Source organism: Dendrobates tinctorius, unplaced genomic scaffold (genome assembly GCF_039654945.1).
Source record: "Dendrobates tinctorius isolate UK_male_01 unplaced genomic scaffold, ASM3965494v1 ptg000455l, whole genome shotgun sequence".
In the NCBI taxonomy this organism is placed as follows: Eukaryota; Metazoa; Chordata; class Amphibia; order Anura; family Dendrobatidae; genus Dendrobates; species Dendrobates tinctorius.
This window is the reverse complement of record NW_027362117.1, coordinates 257,097-274,760: the sequence shown is the minus strand read 5'-3', so window position 1 is coordinate 274,760 and position 17,664 is coordinate 257,097. Positions and strand designations below refer to the sequence as shown.

The 17,664-nt window shown below is 61.6% G+C and overlaps 1 protein-coding gene across 5 annotated transcripts in view; it reads right to left on the bottom strand.

Moving 5' to 3' along the window:
* The window catches only part of CACNA2D2 (calcium voltage-gated channel auxiliary subunit alpha2delta 2), a 226,877-nt gene that overhangs the window by 106,534 nt on the left and 102,679 nt on the right, over positions 1–17,664 (bottom strand). For all 5 annotated transcript variants that reach the window (XM_073564499.1, XM_073564501.1, XM_073564500.1 and 2 more), the window contains exon 3: positions 10,255–10,371. In XM_073564499.1, the coding sequence (XP_073420600.1) occupies positions 10,255–10,371 (117 nt within the window). The remainder of the gene's footprint in view (positions 1–10,254; positions 10,372–17,664) is intronic.

Genomic DNA, 17,664 nt, shown 5'->3' with positions numbered 1-17,664 from the left:
GGAGCAATATAGGGGGTCCATGATAATGTATAGAGCAATATAGGGGGTCCATGATAATGTATGGAGCAATATAGGGGGTCCATGATAATGTATGGAGCAATATAGGGGGCCCATGATAATGTATAGAGCAATATAGGGGGTCCATGATAATGTATGGAGCAATACAGGGGGTCCATTATAATGTATGGAGCAATATAGGGGGTCCATGATAATGTATGGAGCAATATAGGGGGTCCATGATAATGTATGGAGCAATATAGGGGGTCCATGATAATGTATGGAGCAATATAGGGGGTCCATGATAATGTATGGAGCAATATAGGGGGTCCATGATAATGTATGGAGCAATATAGGGGGTCCATGATAATGTATGGAGCAATACAGGGGGTCCATTATAATGTATGGAGCAATATAGGGGGTCCATGATAATGTATGGAGCAATATAGGGGGTCCATGATAATGTATGGAGCAATATAGGGGGTCCATGATAATGTATGGAGCAATATAGGGGGTCCATGATAATGTATGGAGCACTATGTGGTGTTCTGAGACCAAAGCCTTTAATGATAGCACTGAGCTGCCAGGAAGTGTAACTGTGGGGACAGAGATACACGGTGTCACATACCGATACATATGGGAAATTCTGCTTTCCCATCAGATAAATCTGCAAGGAAATAAGCCGCCTGTGCCACTTCCACCATGGCTGCCGCTTGCGTCCTGTCCACAATCTACACCCTGTCCACCACAGGCACCACCTGTGCTCCATCCACCATGGCCGCTGCATGTGCCCCTTTAAACCATGGCCGCCTGCACCCAGTCCTCCATAGCTGCCGCCTACACCCCATCCACCACAGTCATCCTCTGTGCCCTGGGCACCACGGCCACCATCTGCTAGATCGAGTCCACCGTGGCCTCTGCCTGCACCCCGTCCATCATCTACTAGATCCCGTGCACCACGGCCACCGCCTGAATTCCATCCACAATGGCCGCTGCCTGCGTCCTATCCACCACGGCCGCTCCCAATAATCATGTCAGTCGCAGCAGCTGCTGAGACAAATGGAACACATTTGCAGAAATCCCAGAGGTAATTCTGCCGCAATCATGCCGCCTTTTCCTCTCCCCGGTCGCGGTGCAGGTTGGACTACTCTTGCTTACGCCCACGTTCACATGGTCAGTATTTCACATCAGTATTTGTAGCCAAAACCAGGAGGGTGATCAGCACAGCAGTGGTGACGAGTCTCTGACACTTCTTCTCTGATTGTTCCACTTCTGGTGTTGGCCGCATATACTGATGTCAAATACTGAGCGAATACTGACCGTGTGAACGAGGCCTTACCCACAATCCTGACGCACCTCATCACACTTTGGACACGCTGCTCGCTGGTGACTGTGGCGCCTTTTCCCCCGCAGTACCTGTATCAGCGCGGTAACGATCGTCGCATGTCAGGACCCCTCCCCCACCACGGGGATTAATGTCCTCGTTAGCTAATCTGCTTTACTGCTGCATTTCTAATCCAATTAAAGCCGTCAGCCCCGAGTGATGAGATCAGCAGCGGCTCAGGACAGGACGGAAGACCCCGACCCAGCGCTGCAACCTGGAGATCAGCAGCGGCTCAGGACAGGACGGAAGACCCCGACCCAGCGCTGCAACCTGGAGATCAGCAGCGGCTCAGGACAGGACGGAAGACCCCGACCCAGCGCTGCAACCTGGAGATCAGCAGCGGCTCAGGACAGGACGGAAGACCCCGTCCCAGCGCTGCAACCTGGAGATCAGCAGCGGCTCAGGACAGGACGGAAGACCCCGACCCAGCGCTGCAACCTGGAGATCAGCAGCGGCTCAGGACAGGACGGAAGACCCCGACCCAGCGCTGCAACCTGGAGATCAGCAGCGGCTCAGGACAGGACGGAAGACCCCGACCCAGCGCTGCAACCGGGAGATCAGCAGCGGCTCAGGACAGGACGGAAGACCCCGACCCAGCGCTGCAACCTGGAGATCAGCAGCGGCTCAGGACAGGACGGAAGACCCCGACCCAGCGCTGCAACCTGGAGATCAGCAGCGGCTCAGGACAGGACGGAAGACCCCGACCCAGCGCTGCAACCTGGAGATCAGCAGCGGCTCAGGACAGGACGGAAGACCCCGACCCAGCGCTGCAACCTGGAGATCAGCAGCGGCTCAGGACAGGACGGAAGACCCCGACCCAGCGCTGCAACCGGGAGATCCGCTGCGCTCCGCGCCGGTCTGTGCAGAGGATGCCGCACAGCAACAGTCCGCACTGCGGAGGGGCAACCCAAGACCACCGGTGACATTATTATTGGCGGTTCTCACCATCACAGCACACAGATGCGCTCCGTCCTCTGTGACTCCTCCTGACAGTCTTCACTGCAGTCCTCACATTCTACTCATGCACCAGCAGTCCCAGGATGAGCACAGCACGTGAAATACAGAGAGTGCCGTACAGCGTCCTCCATAACCGACATGTTTCATCTGAGCGTCTGTAGAGTAGCGCAGTCAAGTGACCCACGCAGAGCGCTCCGCTCCAGGCAGCGACACACGGGGGGGGCGCAGGAGACCTCTCGCCGCCAGATTTCATTACTGCACCCCATTAGTAACGTAAAGAGAAAAGACAATGGACGGAAGAAACTGCTGCAGCAATCGGAGAACAGGGGAGTCCGCCACCGGGGCGAGGAGACCGCCACCGGGGCGAGGAGACCGCCACCGGGGCGAGGAGACCGCCACTTGGGCGAGGAGACCGCCAACGGGGCGATGAGACAGCCAACGGGGCGAGGAGACAGCCAACGGGACGAGGAGACAGCCAACGGGACGAGGAGACAGCCAACGGGGCGAGGAGACAGCCAACGGGGCGAGGAGACAGCCAACGGGGCGAGGAGACAGCCAACGGGGCGAGGAGACAGCCAACGGGGCGAGGAGACAGCCAACGGGGCGAGGAGTGTCAGTGAAGATAGTGACGGGGCTGATGGACAGTACGGGATCCTTGAAGAGGTCCAGATCAGGGATCTTGGAGGTCGTCAGTTCATACTGCTCACACCTCTTGGGAAGGAGGGAACTGGATCGTGACAGGATGTCGGCTTTCCTGGCTGAAGCTGTTCCGGAGCCAGGGGCTGACCTCTCGCTGGACGTTTTGGCAGAAGCGATCAAAGAAGAGGAAGTGAGACTGGCGATCGATGGGCTCAGGCCTCAAAAAAAAAAAAAATCATCAGGTCCGGACGGCTTAACATCCGAGTTCTCAAGGACCTTTAGGGACTCCTTGGTCCCCCTCTTGACTCAGGTGTTTAATGAGTGTCTCTCCTCGGGCACCCTGCCGAGATAATTTAGGAGGTCAGCTTTGATCATTTTGTTAAAGGGTAAGGATCCGTCACGCATTGAGAATTGACGTCCCATAGCACCTCTCAATGTGGACAGGAAGGTTTTGGCTAAGATACTTTTCAACAGGCTGGTGAAGTTTGCACCAAGGCTCCTTTCAGAGGCTCAGAACTGTTGCGTTCCTGGCCGTAGCACTTTCAGTGCTGTTCTAGGTGTCCAAGAGGCCGTGGAGCAAGGCAGGGCGGGCCATTGGAAGGGGTTCCTGCTGACCCTGGATCAGACCAAAGCCCTTTGATTGGGTCGACCATGAGTACCTCTGGTCCATTCTTGAGGTATGGTCTGCCTGGGGAGGTTTGTGGACTGGCTTAAGAACTTGCACACAGGGGCTGAGACTTTCCCTGTGGTAAACGGGTGGATTGGACAAACTTTCGAGGTAGGATCTGGTGTCCGCCAAGGCTGCCCTCTTAGCCATTCGCTTTACGCGTTTGCGATCGAGCCCTTCCTCAGAAGGGTCAATTGTGGACCGTTGGCGGGGGTGGGGATGGGCAGGGTGGCGCCAGAGGCTATCCTTAGGGTAGTGGCCTACGCGGACGATGTCACCGTCTTTGTTTCTTTGCAAGAGGAGGCGATGGTGGTGATGTCATTAGTGGAGAGCTACTCGGAGGATTCCAAGGTCAACCAGGACAAGTGCGAGAGTCTCTGGCTGAGAGGCAGACTCCGAGAACATGCCAAAGTCCTAGGCATCGAATTTGGCCAGGGTGATTACCCCACGAAAAACTGGGAAGGCAGAATCAAAGGTGTCACCCAAAGAGTGGACCAATGGAAGGGTTGGTCTTTGACCCTGAGGGAAAGGGTTGGCCTGTGCAAAGCTTTCTTGCTCCCCTTGCTAACCTACCTGGGCAGCATCTGTGTCTTGCCAGAGCCTCTCTGGACTCGGGTCTACAGTCTGTTCTTTCAGATGTTATAGGGGAATAGACTGAACCTAGTCAAGCGGGAGGTCACTTACCGCACTAGGAGACTAGGGGGATTGAATATGGTGAACCCCGTGGTGTTCATTGTGAACACCTTTTTGAAGGTCAACGTGGCAAACCTCTGGTCAGAGAGGGCTCCTCCGTGGGTATTCTCCTGCAAGGGATGGTTTCAGCCTTTCTTCCAGATTGAAGGATCTTCGCACACCGCATGGGCATCTCCCGGCTTATGTTACCCCGGTTCTGAAGATGATGCGCCGGTGGGGTCTGGGAATGTGGGAGGTGAGGTCCCTCCCGAGGAAACTCCTCGACATGCGGGTCTTGCTTCCGCATTTTCAGAGTCCATTGGTCTTCAAGGACTGCCCAAGTCGGGATCTAGAGGTTGGGTTGAGTTTGTTAAATTCTAATAGGATCCCCAAGAAGTACTGGGACTTGACTTGGCGCTGCTTCCAAGGTAAGTTGTATGTGAGGGACAATCTGAAGTACAGGAGCTCCGAGGACAGGAATTGCCCCTGTGAGGCTTGTGCTAACATGCTGGAAAGCATGGAGCACTTCCTGCTTCATTGTCCCTTTAATACAGAGGTGTACAACAGGGTGGGAGCTTCCATTGGTTGGCCGCGGCTGGCTACTCTGTCCTATGCCGAGTGGGCCTATGGAGCGTTCGGAGACCTCGGGAGAAGGGACAGAGTCACTTTATTTATAGTCAGCGCAGTGGTCAGGTACTTCACGTGGAACGCACGAGTTTTAGTTTCGACGCAGAGTAAAATCCTCCGTGTAGACGAAGTTTATAGCAGCATCCTAGGTGCCCTGGTGAAGCTCCATTCTCTGGAGTATGAAAGACTGGGTGCCCGGAGGGCGGCCCATCTCTGGAGGGGTTTCTCCTTCGGGGTGCCTTAGTCCGTTAGTACTCCTATATCCTGGTGGTGGGCTGATGCCTTTTCACTCTAGAGTTTTGTTTTGAATTTCAGTCTCCTGAATAGAAGGTTTGCAAGCATCGAACTTGAGCCTTAAGTGGTGAGTACGTAGGTTATGTTCTGTAACGTTGGTTTATGTATATATTGTATATAGCGTAAAGTATGTATTGTATATAATAGAGGGTCTTAGTTAGGTTGGGTGGGGGGGTTTTCAACAGCGGTGATAAGAGACTGATCTGGCCTGGTGAAAAACTTTGTGTTACCAGCGTGCGGGGGGGGGGGGGGGGTTTCGAGCGTTACCAACGTGTGGGGGGTCCTGTGTTTCCAGCGTGCTGGGGAGGGTCCTGTGTTACCAGCGTGCGGGGGGGTCCTGCGTTACCAGCGTGCGGGGGGGGGGGGGGGGTCCTGTGTTACCAGCGTGCGGGGGAGGGTCCTGTGTTACCAGCGTGCGGGGGGGGGGGGTCCTGTGTTACCAGCGTGCTGGGGGGGGGGGGGGGGGCCTGTGTTACCAGCGTGCGGGGGGGTCGTGCGTTACCAGCGTGCGGGGGGGGGGGGGTCCTGTGTTACCAGCGTGCGGGGGAGGGTCCTGTGTTACCAGCGTGCGGGGGAGGGTCCTGTGTTACCAGCGTGCGGGGGGGGGTCCTGTGTTACCAGCGTGCGGGGGGGGGGGGGTCCTGTGTTACCAGCGTGCGGGGGGGGGGGGGGGGGGGGGTCCTGCGTTACCAGCGTGCGGGGGAGGGTCCTGCGCTACCAGCGTGAGGGGGGGGGTTTCGTGCGTTACCAACGTGTGGGGGGTCCTGTGTTACCAGCGTGCGGGGGAGGGTCCTGTGTTACCAGCGTGCGGGGGAGGGTCCTGTGTTACCAGCGTGCGGGGGAGGGTCCTGTGTTACCAGCGTGCGGGGGAGGGTCCTGTGTTACCAGCGTGTGGAGGAGGGTCCTGCGTTACCAGCGTGCGGGGGGGGGGGGGTCCTGCGTTACCAGCGTGCGGGGGAGGGCCCTGTGTTACCAGCATGCGGGGGGGTCCTGCGTTACCAGCGTGCGGGGGAGGGTCCTGTGTTACCAGCGTGCGGGGGAGGGTCCTGCGTTACCAGCGTGCGGGGGGGTCCTGCGTTAGCAGCGTGCGGGGGAGGGTCCTGTGTTACCAGCGTGCGGGGGGGGTCCTGCGTTACCAGTGTGCGGGAGGGTCCTGCGTTAGTAGCGTGCGGGGGGGGTCCTGCGTTACCAGTGTGCGGGAGGGTCCTGCGTTAGCAGCGTGCGGGGGGGGGTCCTGCGTTAGCAGCGTGCGGGGGGGGGTCCTGCGTTACCAGCGTGCGGGGGGGGGTCCTGCGTTACCAGCGTGCGGGGGGGGTCCTGCGTTAGCAGCGTGCGGGGGGGGTCCTGCGTTAGCAGCGTGCGGGGGGGTCCTGCGTTACCAGCGTGCGGGGGGGTCCTGCGTTACCAGTGTACGGGAGGGTCCTGCGTTAGCAGCGTGCGGGGGGGGGGTCCTGCGTTAGCAGCGTGCGGGGGGGGGGTCCTGCGTTACCAGTGTGCGGGAGGGTCCTGCGTTACCAGCGTGCGGGGGGGGTCCTGCGTTAGCAGCGTGCGGGGGGGGTCCTGCGTTAGCAGCGTGCGGGGGGGTCCTGCGTTACCAGCGTGCGGGGGAGGGCCCTGTGTTACCAGCATGCGGGGGGGTCCTGCGTTACCAGCGTGCGGGAGGGTCCTGCGTTACCAGCGTGCGGGGGGGTCCTGCGTTAGCAGCGTGCGGGGGAGGGTCCTGTGTTACCAGCGTGCGGGGGGGGTCCTGCGTTACCAGTGTGCGGGAGGGTCCTGCGTTAGTAGCGTGCGGGGGGGGTCCTGCGTTACCAGTGTGCGGGAGGGTCCTGCGTTAGCAGCGTGCGGGGGGGGGTCCTGCGTTAGCAGCGTGCGGGGGGGGGTCCTGCGTTACCAGCGTGCGGGGGGGGTCCTGCGTTAGCAGCGTGCGGGGGGGGTCCTGCGTTACCAGCGTGCGGGGGGGGTCCTGCGTTACCAGCGTGCGGGGGGGTCCTGCGTTACCAGTGTATGGGAGGGTCCTGCGTTAGCAGCGTGCGGGGGGGGGTCCTGCGTTAGCAGCGTGCGGGGGGGGGGTCCTGCGTTACCAGTGTGCGGGAGGGTCCTGCGTTACCAGCGTGCGGGGGGGGTCCTGCGTTAGCAGCGTGCGGGGGGGGTCCTGCGTTAGCAGCGTGCGGGGGGGTCCTGCGTTACCAGCGTGCGGGGGGGTCCTGCGTTACCAGTGTGCGGGAGGGTCCTGCGTTACCAGTGTTCGGGGGGGTCCTGCGTTACCAGCGTGCGGGGGAGGGTCCTGTGTTACCAGCGTGCGGGGGAGGGTCCTGCGTTAGCAGCGTGCGGGGGGGTCCTGCGTTACCAGCATGCGGGGGAGGGTCCTGCGCTACCAGCGTGAGGGGGGGGGGGGGTTTCGTGCGTTACCAACGTGTGGGGGGGTCCTGTGTTACCAGCGTGCGGGGGAGGGTCCTGTGTTACCAGCGTGCGGGGGGGTCCTGCGTTACCAGCGTGCGGGGGAGGGCCCTGTGTTACCAGCGTGCGGGGGGGTCCTGCGTTACCAGCGTGCGGGGGAGGGTCCTGTGTTACCAGCGTGCGGGGGAGGGTCCTGCGTTACCAGTGTGCGGGGGGGTCCTGCGTTACCAGCGTGCGGGGGAGGGTCCTGCGTTAGCAGCGTGCGGGGGGGTCCTGCGTTACCAGCGTGCGGGGGGGGGGTCCTGCGTTACCAGCGTGCAGGGGGGTCCTGCGTTACCAGCGTGCGGGGGGGGGGGGTCCTGCGTTACCAGCGTGCGGGGAGGGGTTCCTGCGTTACCAGCGTGCGGGGGAGGGTCCTGTGTTACCAGCGTGCGGGGGGGGGGTCCTGCGTTACCAGCGTGCGGGGGAGGGTCCTGCGTTAGCAGCGTGCGGGGGGGGGGTCCTGCGTTACCAGCGTGCGGGGGGGGTCCTGCGTTACCAGCGTGCGGGGGGGGGGGGTCCTGCGTTACCAGCGTGCGGGGGGGGGGGGGTCCTGCGTTACCAGCGTGCGGGGGGGGGGGGGTCCTGCGTTACCAGCGTGCGGGGGGTGGGTCCTGCGTTACCAGCGTGCGGGGGTGGGTCCTGCGTTACCAGCGTGCGGGGGGTGGGTCCTGCGTTACCAGTGTGCGGGGGGGGGTACCTGCGTTACCAGCGTGCGGGGGTCCTGCGTTACCAGCGTGCGGGGGGGGGGGGGGTCCTGCGTTACCAGCGTGCGGGGGGGGGGGTCCTGCGTTACCAGTGTGCGGGGGGGGGGGGGTCCTGCGTTACCAGCGTGCGGGGGGGGGGGTCCTGCGTTACCAGCGTGCGGGGGTCCTGCGTTACCAGCGTGCGGGGGGTGGGTCCTGCGTTACCAGCGTGCGGGGGGGGGGGGGTCCTGCGTTACCAGCGTGCAGGGGGGTCCTGCGTTACCAGCGTGCGGGGGGGGGGGTCCTGCGTTACCAGCGTGCGGGGGGGATCCTGCGTTACCAGCGTGCGGGGGGGGTCCTGCGTTGCCAGCGTGCGGGGGGGGGGGTCCTGCGTTACCAGCGTGCGGGGGGGGGGGTCCTGCGTTACCAGCGTGCGGGGGGGGGGGGAGGTCCTGCGTTGCCAGCGTGCGGGGGGGGGGGGGAGGTCCTGCGTTGCCAGCGTGCGGGGGTCCTGCGTTACCAGCGTGCGGGGGAGGGTCCTGTGTTACCAGCGTGCGGGGGGGGGGTCCTGCGTTACCAGCGTGCGGGGGACGGTCCTGCGTTAGCAGCGTGCGGGGGGGGGGGGAGGTCCTGCGTTACCAGCGTGCGGGGGGGGGGGGGGGAGGTCCTGTGTTGCCAGCGTGCGGGGGTCCTGCGTTACCAGCGTGCGGGGGAGGGTCCTGTGTTACCAGCGTGCGGGGGGGGGGTCCTGCGTTACCAGCGTGCGGGGGTCCTGCGTTACCAGCGTGCGGGGGAGGGTCCTGCGTTAGCAGCGTGCGGGGGGGGTCCTGCGTTACCAGCGTGCGGGGGGTGGGTCCTGCGTTACCAGCGTGCGGGGGTCCTGCGTTACCAGCGTGCGGGGGGGGTACCTGCGTTACCAGCGTGCGGGGGTCCTGCGTTACCAGCGTGCGGGGGGGGGGGTCCTGCGTTACCAGCGTGCGGGGGGGGGGTCCTGCGTTACCAGTGTGCGGGGGGGGGGGGGGTCCTGCGTTACCAGCGTGCGGGGGGGGGGGGTCCTGCGTTACCAGCGTGCGGGGGTCCTGCGTTACCAGCGTGCGGGGGTCCTGCGTTACCAGCGTGCGGGGGTCCTGCGTTACCAGCGTGCGGGGGTCCTGCGTTACCAGCGTGCGGGGGTCCTGCGTTACCAGCGTGCGGGGGTCCTGCGTTACCAGCGTGCGGGGGTCCTGCGTTACCAGCGTGCGGGGGGGGGTCCTGCGTTACCAGCGTGCGGGGGTCCTGCGTTACCAGCGTGCGGGGGGGGGTCCTGCGTTACCAGCGTGCGGGGGGGGGTCCTGCGTTACCAGCGTGCGGGGGGGGGGTCCTGCGTTACCAGCGTGCGGGGGTCCTGCGTTACCAGCGTGCGGGGGGGGGGGTCCTGCGTTACCAGCGTGCGGGGGGGGGGGGTCCTGCGTTACCAGCGTGCGGGGGGGGGGGGGGTCCTGCGTTACCAGCGTGCGGGGGGGGGGTCCTGCGTTACCAGCGTGCGGGGGTCCTGCGTTACCAGCGTGCGGGGGTCCTGCGTTACCAGCGTGCGGGGGGGGGGGTCCTGCGTTACCAGCGTGCGGGGGGGGGGGGTCCTGCGTTACCAGCGTGCGGGGGGGGGGGGGTCCTGCGTTACCAGCGTGCGGGGGGGGGGTCCTGCGTTACCAGCGTGCGGGGGGGGGGTCCTGCGTTACCAGCGTGCGGGGGGGGGGGTCCTGCGTTACCAGCGTGCGGGGGGGGGGTCCTGCGTTACCAGCGTGCGGGGGGGGGGTCCTGCGTTACCAGCGTGCGCTCAGATAATAGCTGCACAGAGTCAGTAATCACAGGTCAGAGACACACTATGGCTGGCAGCATTGCGGACAGAGTTCGCTCACCTTGAGAGCTCGCACTTTTTTGGCGAGGAGGGTCTCCACATCGCCCGCCACCTTCTCCACCAGCCTGCGGGGGACGTTCTCCTTCACTTCGAACAGATTCCTCTTGTCTCTGTAGAGCTGCAGGAAAACCAAAAATAAAGGTCAGGAAAGTGGCGCAGCGCAAATGGCCGCACAGAAATCCCGGACACAAGGACGAGCCGATGAATCAGTGTAAGGAAACGAGACGTCGTTCACTGACAGCAAGCAGAGATCTAGAAAACGGCAGGAGCCAGCAGCAGAGGGGGTCCGATACACGGCCTGGACTCCGGCCCCTGGGTGTACGCGATTCGGGGCCCGATATTCCCCCTCCCCGTTAGTTCACATCTCCGCTGAGCTCAGCTGCTTGTCGGCCGCTCCCACCGGACCCCTCACAGCTGCGCTCACCGCCGACGCCTGGAGACTAAGGGAAGGGGACTGAGACCTCGCTGGACGGCACCGCCGAGTCAGCACCTGACAGCCGCAGAGATGACATCAGATCTGTGTGTGCCGAGTCTGAAGATCTGAGCCGCCAATCCCCAAACACCAGCCCGTGGTGGTCCGGGGACAGTGAGGGGGTGTCATCTCCTACAGGAACCCCCAGAGAAAACCAGCAGAGTCCACGCAACAGCAGAATAGTGACTGCAGCTCTGGAGGTGACTGGAGGATAAGACACAATGTAACAGCAGAATAGTGACTGCAGCTCTGGAGGTGACTGGAGGATAAGACACAATGTAACAGCAGAATAGTGACTGCAGCTCTGGAGGTGACTGGAGCATAAGACATGATGTAACAGCAGAATAGTGAGTGCAGCTCTGGAGGTGACTGGAGCATAAGATATGATGTAATAGCAGAATAATGAGTGCAGCTCTGGAGGTGACTGGAGGATAAGACATGATGTAACAGCAGAATAGTGAGTGCAGCTCTGGAGGTGACTGGAGGATCAGACATGATGTAATAGTGAGTGCAGCTCTGGCGGTGACTGGAGCAGACACTTCAGTACATGGAGAGCAGCAGGCGTTGCCGTATCGGACTCTGATCAGATTCGGGCTCGCGCCGCAGTGACATGTGAGGGGTGTCAGAGGTCACTTTGGGGGTGACTTGGCGGCAGATCCTCTCGGTCTCGCTCCTTCCACAGCGCAGCTATTCCCAAATCTCCCAATTATTCCGAGAAGCCGACTCCTGCAGGAAGCAGCGCCATCGATCTGTGCCACCATCCTCCCCGGAGACCTGCAGAGCATCACTCCCCGACGCGCACCTCACATCATGGCGGCGATTTATTATTCCGGAACATCTGTCAGGCTTTTATGGAGGCGATTACTCCCGGAGACGGGACGAGGCGGAGGGGAAGCGCAGGAGCTTCCGCGTCACAAATGTCACGTCTCGGTTTATGTTTTATTGCCAATTCTGCCTCCGGAAAAAAAAATCCCAGTAAATATACATCCTAGGGTCTACCTGCTACCGGAAAAGCTGGGTGACCACTAGTAGAGCCATCGCAACAGAGAGCACTCAGCTTTCCAGGCTCCTGAATGGCAGATCTGGAGTGACACAAAGAGAGAGACGTCATATTACAAGGGGTCTGGGAAAGCCGGTGACCACCGCCAAGAGGAGATCTTTGCCCATTCACTCTCCTCACTCCAGGCAGTATCTCTGCCTGCGTACACGCATACATCTTTGCATAATGAGGCAGATTTGCATTCTGGTGCCTGAGAAAGCTGGGTGACTATAACGAGTGCCATACTAACTGGAGGACCATACTGGGCACCGTACTAACTGGAGGACCACAGCGGGCGCCATACTGGATAGCACCCAGCTTTCATGGACTCATTTGCCTATGTAAGCCCTGAGGACCGGGGGTCTGGTTATACAGGGGGGCAGCGTGTCTCTATTGGGCACAGTCTCACCCAGGCCCCAGAGTTTGAGGGGAGAAGACCCTAGTATAACACCTGGATTGCATGGAGCCCAGGAGCTTTGGCTAGGTGCACTACATCTCCCAGAAAGCAGTGCACGCTCCGCACAGCCCCAGCCAGGAGATGAGAGGAGCAGCTTTGGATGTAACTAGAGCACAAGCCATGACGATAGCTGGGTATGTAAACGGCAATATACACTGACCCCATTACAAAATGTGGGGGGACGTGGTGACAAGGTTACAGATCAGACTGACGAGCGGGTACATGGGAGAATGGCGCAGCCCCGGCGGGATCCACACACCTGCACTCAATAGAGCGTGGGCATTTGTTCCACTTGCCAAGAGGAGAGGATGAGGAGAGGAGCGGCGTGGGACGGCAGAGGTGTGGGGTGGAAGCGGCGCGGGTTGGCAGAGGTGTGGGGTGGAAGCGGCGCGGGGCGGCAGAGGCGCGGGGTGGAAGCGGCACGGGTTGGCAGAGGTGTGGGGTGGAAAGCGGCGTGGGACGGCAGAGGTGTGGGGTGGAAGCGGCACGGGTTGGCAGAGGTGTGGGGTGGAAGCGGCGCGGGGCGGCAGAGGCGCGGGGTGGAAGCGGCACGGGTTGGCAGAGGTGTGGGGTGGAAGCGGCGTGGGACGGCAGAGGTGTGGGGTGGAAGCGGCACGGGTTGGCAGAGGTGTGGGGTGGAAGCGGCGCGGGGCGGCAGAGGAGTGGGGCGGCAGCGGCGCGGGGCGGCAGAGGCGCGGGGCGGCAGAGGCGCGGAGCGGCAGAGGTGTGGGGCTGCAGAGGTGTGGGGCGGCAGAGGCGTGGGGCGGTAGAGGCGCGGGTTGGCAGAGGTGTGGGGAGGCAGCGGCGCGGGTTGGCAGAGGTGTGGGGCGGCAGAGGTGTGGGGTGACAGAGGTGCGGGGCGGAAGCGGCGCAGGTCGGCAGAGGTGTGGGGCGGCAGAGGTGTGGGTTGCCAGAGGCGTGGGGCGGCAGAGGTGTGGGTTGCCAGAGGCGTGGGGCGGCAGCGGCGCTGGGCAGCAGAGGTGTGGGGCAGAAGCGGCGCGGGTTGGCAGCGGTGTGGGGCGGCAGAGGCGTGGGTCGGCAGAGGCGTGGGGCGGCAGAGGCGTGGGATGGCAGCGGTGAGGGGCGGCAGAGGCGCGGGGCGGCAGAGGCGCGGGGCGGCAGCGGCATCTTCCATGTGATGGTATGGGGTCCGCGCTGGCTGGAGGGCACATGTTCACCTTATTAACGCACTTGCTGCAATTAATGAGCGGAAGAAAACAATTTGTCACCGGGTCAGGCGGCACAATTAGCGCAGAATATTAATGGCCGCGGCTGAACAGATGGAGAAGTTATTAGGTTTGGCCCCGATTCCCATCTTTTCTCGTTACCCGCCCCTCCCCCACCATCCTGACAACGGAGTCATCTCCCAGATTGACCATCACTCGCTACAATTTCACGGTGAGGATTTAGGGGGTCCAACTGCTGTGATCACTGGTTGCATGGGGGTCCGTCAGCTCGAGACGTTAACCAAGCAGCCCCTGCAGAACGGATGGGGGCAGAACGGGGAGCGACTTCCAGGGTCCCAGCAGAGTCAGTTTCTGGTAGATGCCACAGACAGTCAGTTGCTTTGGGGGGGCGCACATTGTAGAGGGGCCCTGATGCCTCACGTTACTCCTCAAGGTCTGTGCCTATAGATGCAGCTTTGGTGGTGACCGGAGAAAGTTGACATACAGTTCTGAAAAACGCCCAGCCTGGCAAAAGGGGATAAATCGGGCCCAGCAGGGGCAAGTTGTGTGCCCATCGCCCGCTGATCACCACACTGAAAAATCAGCGACTGCGGGGAGAGAAGGGAGGACCCCAATCCCCACATCCCCCCGTCCCTCCACTCAGACAGAAATTATCAGGATGCAAAATGGATGAAATTACAGCTTCCAGGACGCGGCGGATAATAACGCGGCTCCAATCTGCAGCGCTCTGCATAGGAATTAATTGCTTCATAACTGACCCCGGACAGCTGGAGATCACAGGAACATCGCCCACACGGGGCGAGCAGCGCAAAAACCGGGCGGAGAGACGTGCCGTCACCACAGGACAAGACGGGAGCCGAGCAGCTCGCCGCCATCGCTGGCCGGTTTACCGCTTACAGACGCCAATTATGACGCAGGAATCCGCCATGTTGGGAAAAGCCGAGAACAAGACAGAAGGACGTGAACGGCAAGCGGAGGTCCGGAGAGGCTGGAGGATGTCACCCCAGTGTTGTGGGGGTCCCACCACCACCTGATGGATCAGTCACCGTACATGCTGGGAGCAGTAGTCCTCCGGTGCTGCAGGCGGGGTGCGCGGCGGCGGCTCAGCGCGGGTCACGCTCGGTTACTCTCTTAATCTGTTATCATGGCTTCATCTAAGAGGATTTCTCCGGACGGACGAGATTTGCACAAATTCTCTCTGCGACATTATCCTCGTTTAATAGGTTTATCTCTCGTCGGGCCGGAACGTATTGTCCGCAGACAGCAATGAGTAACCGACCGCGGACACGACAGGAACGAGACAACCAGCGGCGGCGGCGGCCATATTGGGACTTCACCCCAGAAATCACTAAAGCCCCGACTCGTCGCCATCTGCCGAGTAGATAAGAAGCCGTAAGAGCCTGGGAAAGCTGGGTGACAACCACCGCGGCATCTGCAGCCCTGCGATACATTGTTACGAGCCGCGGCGACATCCGCTTCTCCTGGAAACAATGTATCGCTCGCTGCTCTGGATGTGCTCGCCTCCCGAGGCGCGGGCCGTGTGAGCAGAGGAAAGCGGCGGAGGCGGCGTCATCCGTCATTACCTGCCTGATAACCAGCGCTAACGTGCGGCTAATTTGATGACAGCGGCGCGGCCTCCTCTGTGGCTTCAGATAAGTAAATGAGATGTGCGACGTGTCAGCCATTATCGGAGCGCGGCAGCACGAGCGGCCGCCATCACCCTGCCGCATCCACAGCCGGAGCAAGACGACCCCCCCAATACTGTGCAGGCCCCCCCAATATGACCTGACGACCCCCAGACGCCACATCGCTCCGCAGGGGTCCTGTGCGCTGCTCGGCGAGCCCGCCATGGCTTCTACAGCGGACGGTTGATCTGATTGAGATCTTGGGATCTGGAGAGATCCTCGATCCTGAGACCGTTCCGTAGGGAATGCCGCTGTCACCAGGGGGCGCCCACAGGAGAACACGTTCCCGGGATCGCCGGTAGCTACTGGATAAGTCCGCTGCCTCCGGGCGCTGGCAGTGATGGCGGCCATGTTGGTCGTCACCCAGCTTTCCACAGAATTTCTTTTTACCATGCTCCTGTCTGATCTGTCGCAGACGCGGCGGTGGAGGAAGTAACCGGCAGAAGATGGATGGAAGATGGGGGCGATTTCCTTTCCTATAATCCAAGTATTGATTTCACATCGTGTCCTGAGGCCGAGGGCAGGAGACGGGGAGATCTCCTCCTGAGAAAGATGGACGGGCCCATTATCCGAGAGACAGAAGGAGCCCTGTGCCCGGGCGGGAAATGGAGCGGAGACCCAATTATTGGCGGACTACAACCCTCAGCAGGCTCGGGTCCAGACATTAGTAATTATACTGCAGACGTGGAGCCGCCCCGCTGATAACCGAGAACAATGGCTGCGCTTTCCCTCCATTGTGAGTCAGTTTATATTTAAGGTCATCCGTGGCGACCTGCGAGTACCGCCGGCACACACCGATTTACTGGGCTGCACGCAGCTGTCAGGGCTGAGCGATGGCGGCCGCAGACCCCGGAGATCAGGAGACGGACGGCCAATCTCTCAGCAAAATGAATCTTCGCTCAAATACAGGACGGCGACAAATCCTGAACGGCAAACAATCAACGTGAAAGTGGAGGAGGGCGACGAAAAACACCGCGACGTACGACGGAAATATGGCACCGACACGCGAGATGTGTGATCACCGATTCCAACCAAAACCAAACGTGACGATCAGCGGCAAAACCGCCCCGGGGAATGGCGGACTAACAGCGGCACCCGAGAATGGCGGACTAGCCGCGGCACCCGAGAATGGCGGACTAGCCGCGGCACCCGAGAATGGCGGACTAACAGCGGCACCCGAGAATGGCGGACTAACAGCGGCACCCGAGAATGGCGGACTAACAGCGGCACCCGAGAATGGCGGACTAACAGCGGCACCCGAGAATGGCGGACTAACAGCGGCACCCGAGAATGGCGGACTAACAGCGGCACCCGAGAATGGCGGACTAACAGCGGCACCCGAGAATGGCGGACTAACAGCGGCACCCGAGAATGGCGGACTAACAGCGGCACCCGAGAATGGCGGACTAACAGCGGCACCCGAGAATGGCGGACTAACAGCGGCACCCGAGAATGGCGGACTAACAGCGGCACCCGAGAATGGCGGACTAACAGCGGCACCCGAGAATGGCGGACTAACAGCGGCACCCGAGAATGGCGGACTAACAGCGGCACCCGAGAATGGCGGACTAACAGCGGCACCCGAGAATGGCGGACTAACAGCGGCACCCGAGAATGGCGGACTAGCCGCGGCACCCGAGAATGGCGGACTAACAGCGGCACCCGAGAATGGCGGACTAACAGCGGCACCCGAGAATGGCGGACTAACAGCGGCACCCGAGAATGGCGGACTAGCCGCGGCACCCGAGAATGGCGGACTAACAGCGGCACCCGAGAATGGCGGACTAACAGCGGCACCCGAGAATGGCGGACTAACAGCGGCACCCGAGAATGGCGGACTAACAGCGGCACCCGAGAATGGCGGACTAACAGCGGCACCCGAGAATGGCGGACTAACAGCGGCACCCGAGAATGGCGGACTAACAGCGGCACCCGAGAATGGCGGACTAGCCGCGGCACCCGAGAATGGCGGACTAACAGCGGCACCCGAGAATGGCGGACTAGCCGCGGCACCCGAGAATGGCGGACTAACAGCGGCACCCGAGAATAGCGGACTAACATCGGCACCGGGGAATGGCGGACTAACAGCGGCACCCGAGAATGGCGGACTAACAGCGGCACCCGAGAATGGCGGACTAACAGCGGCACCCGAGAATGGCGGACTAACAGCGGTACCCGAGAATGGCGGACTAGCCGCGGCACCCGAGAATGGCGGACTAGCCGCGGCACCCGAGAATGGCGGACTAGCCGCGGCACCCGAGAATGGCGGACTAGCCGCGGCACCCGAGAATGGCGGACTAGCCGCGGCACCCGAGAATGGCGGACTAGCCGCGGCACCCGAGAATGGCGGACTAGCCGCGGCACCCGAGAATGGAGGACTAGCCGTGGCACCCGAGAATGGTAGACTAGCCGCGGCACCCGAGAATGGCGGACTAGCCGCGGCACCCGAGAATGGCGGACTAACAGCGGCACCCGAGAATGGCAGACTAGCCTCGGCACCCGAGAAAGGCGAACTAACAGCGGCACCCGAGAATGGAGGACTAGCCGCGGCACCCGAGAATGGAGGACTAG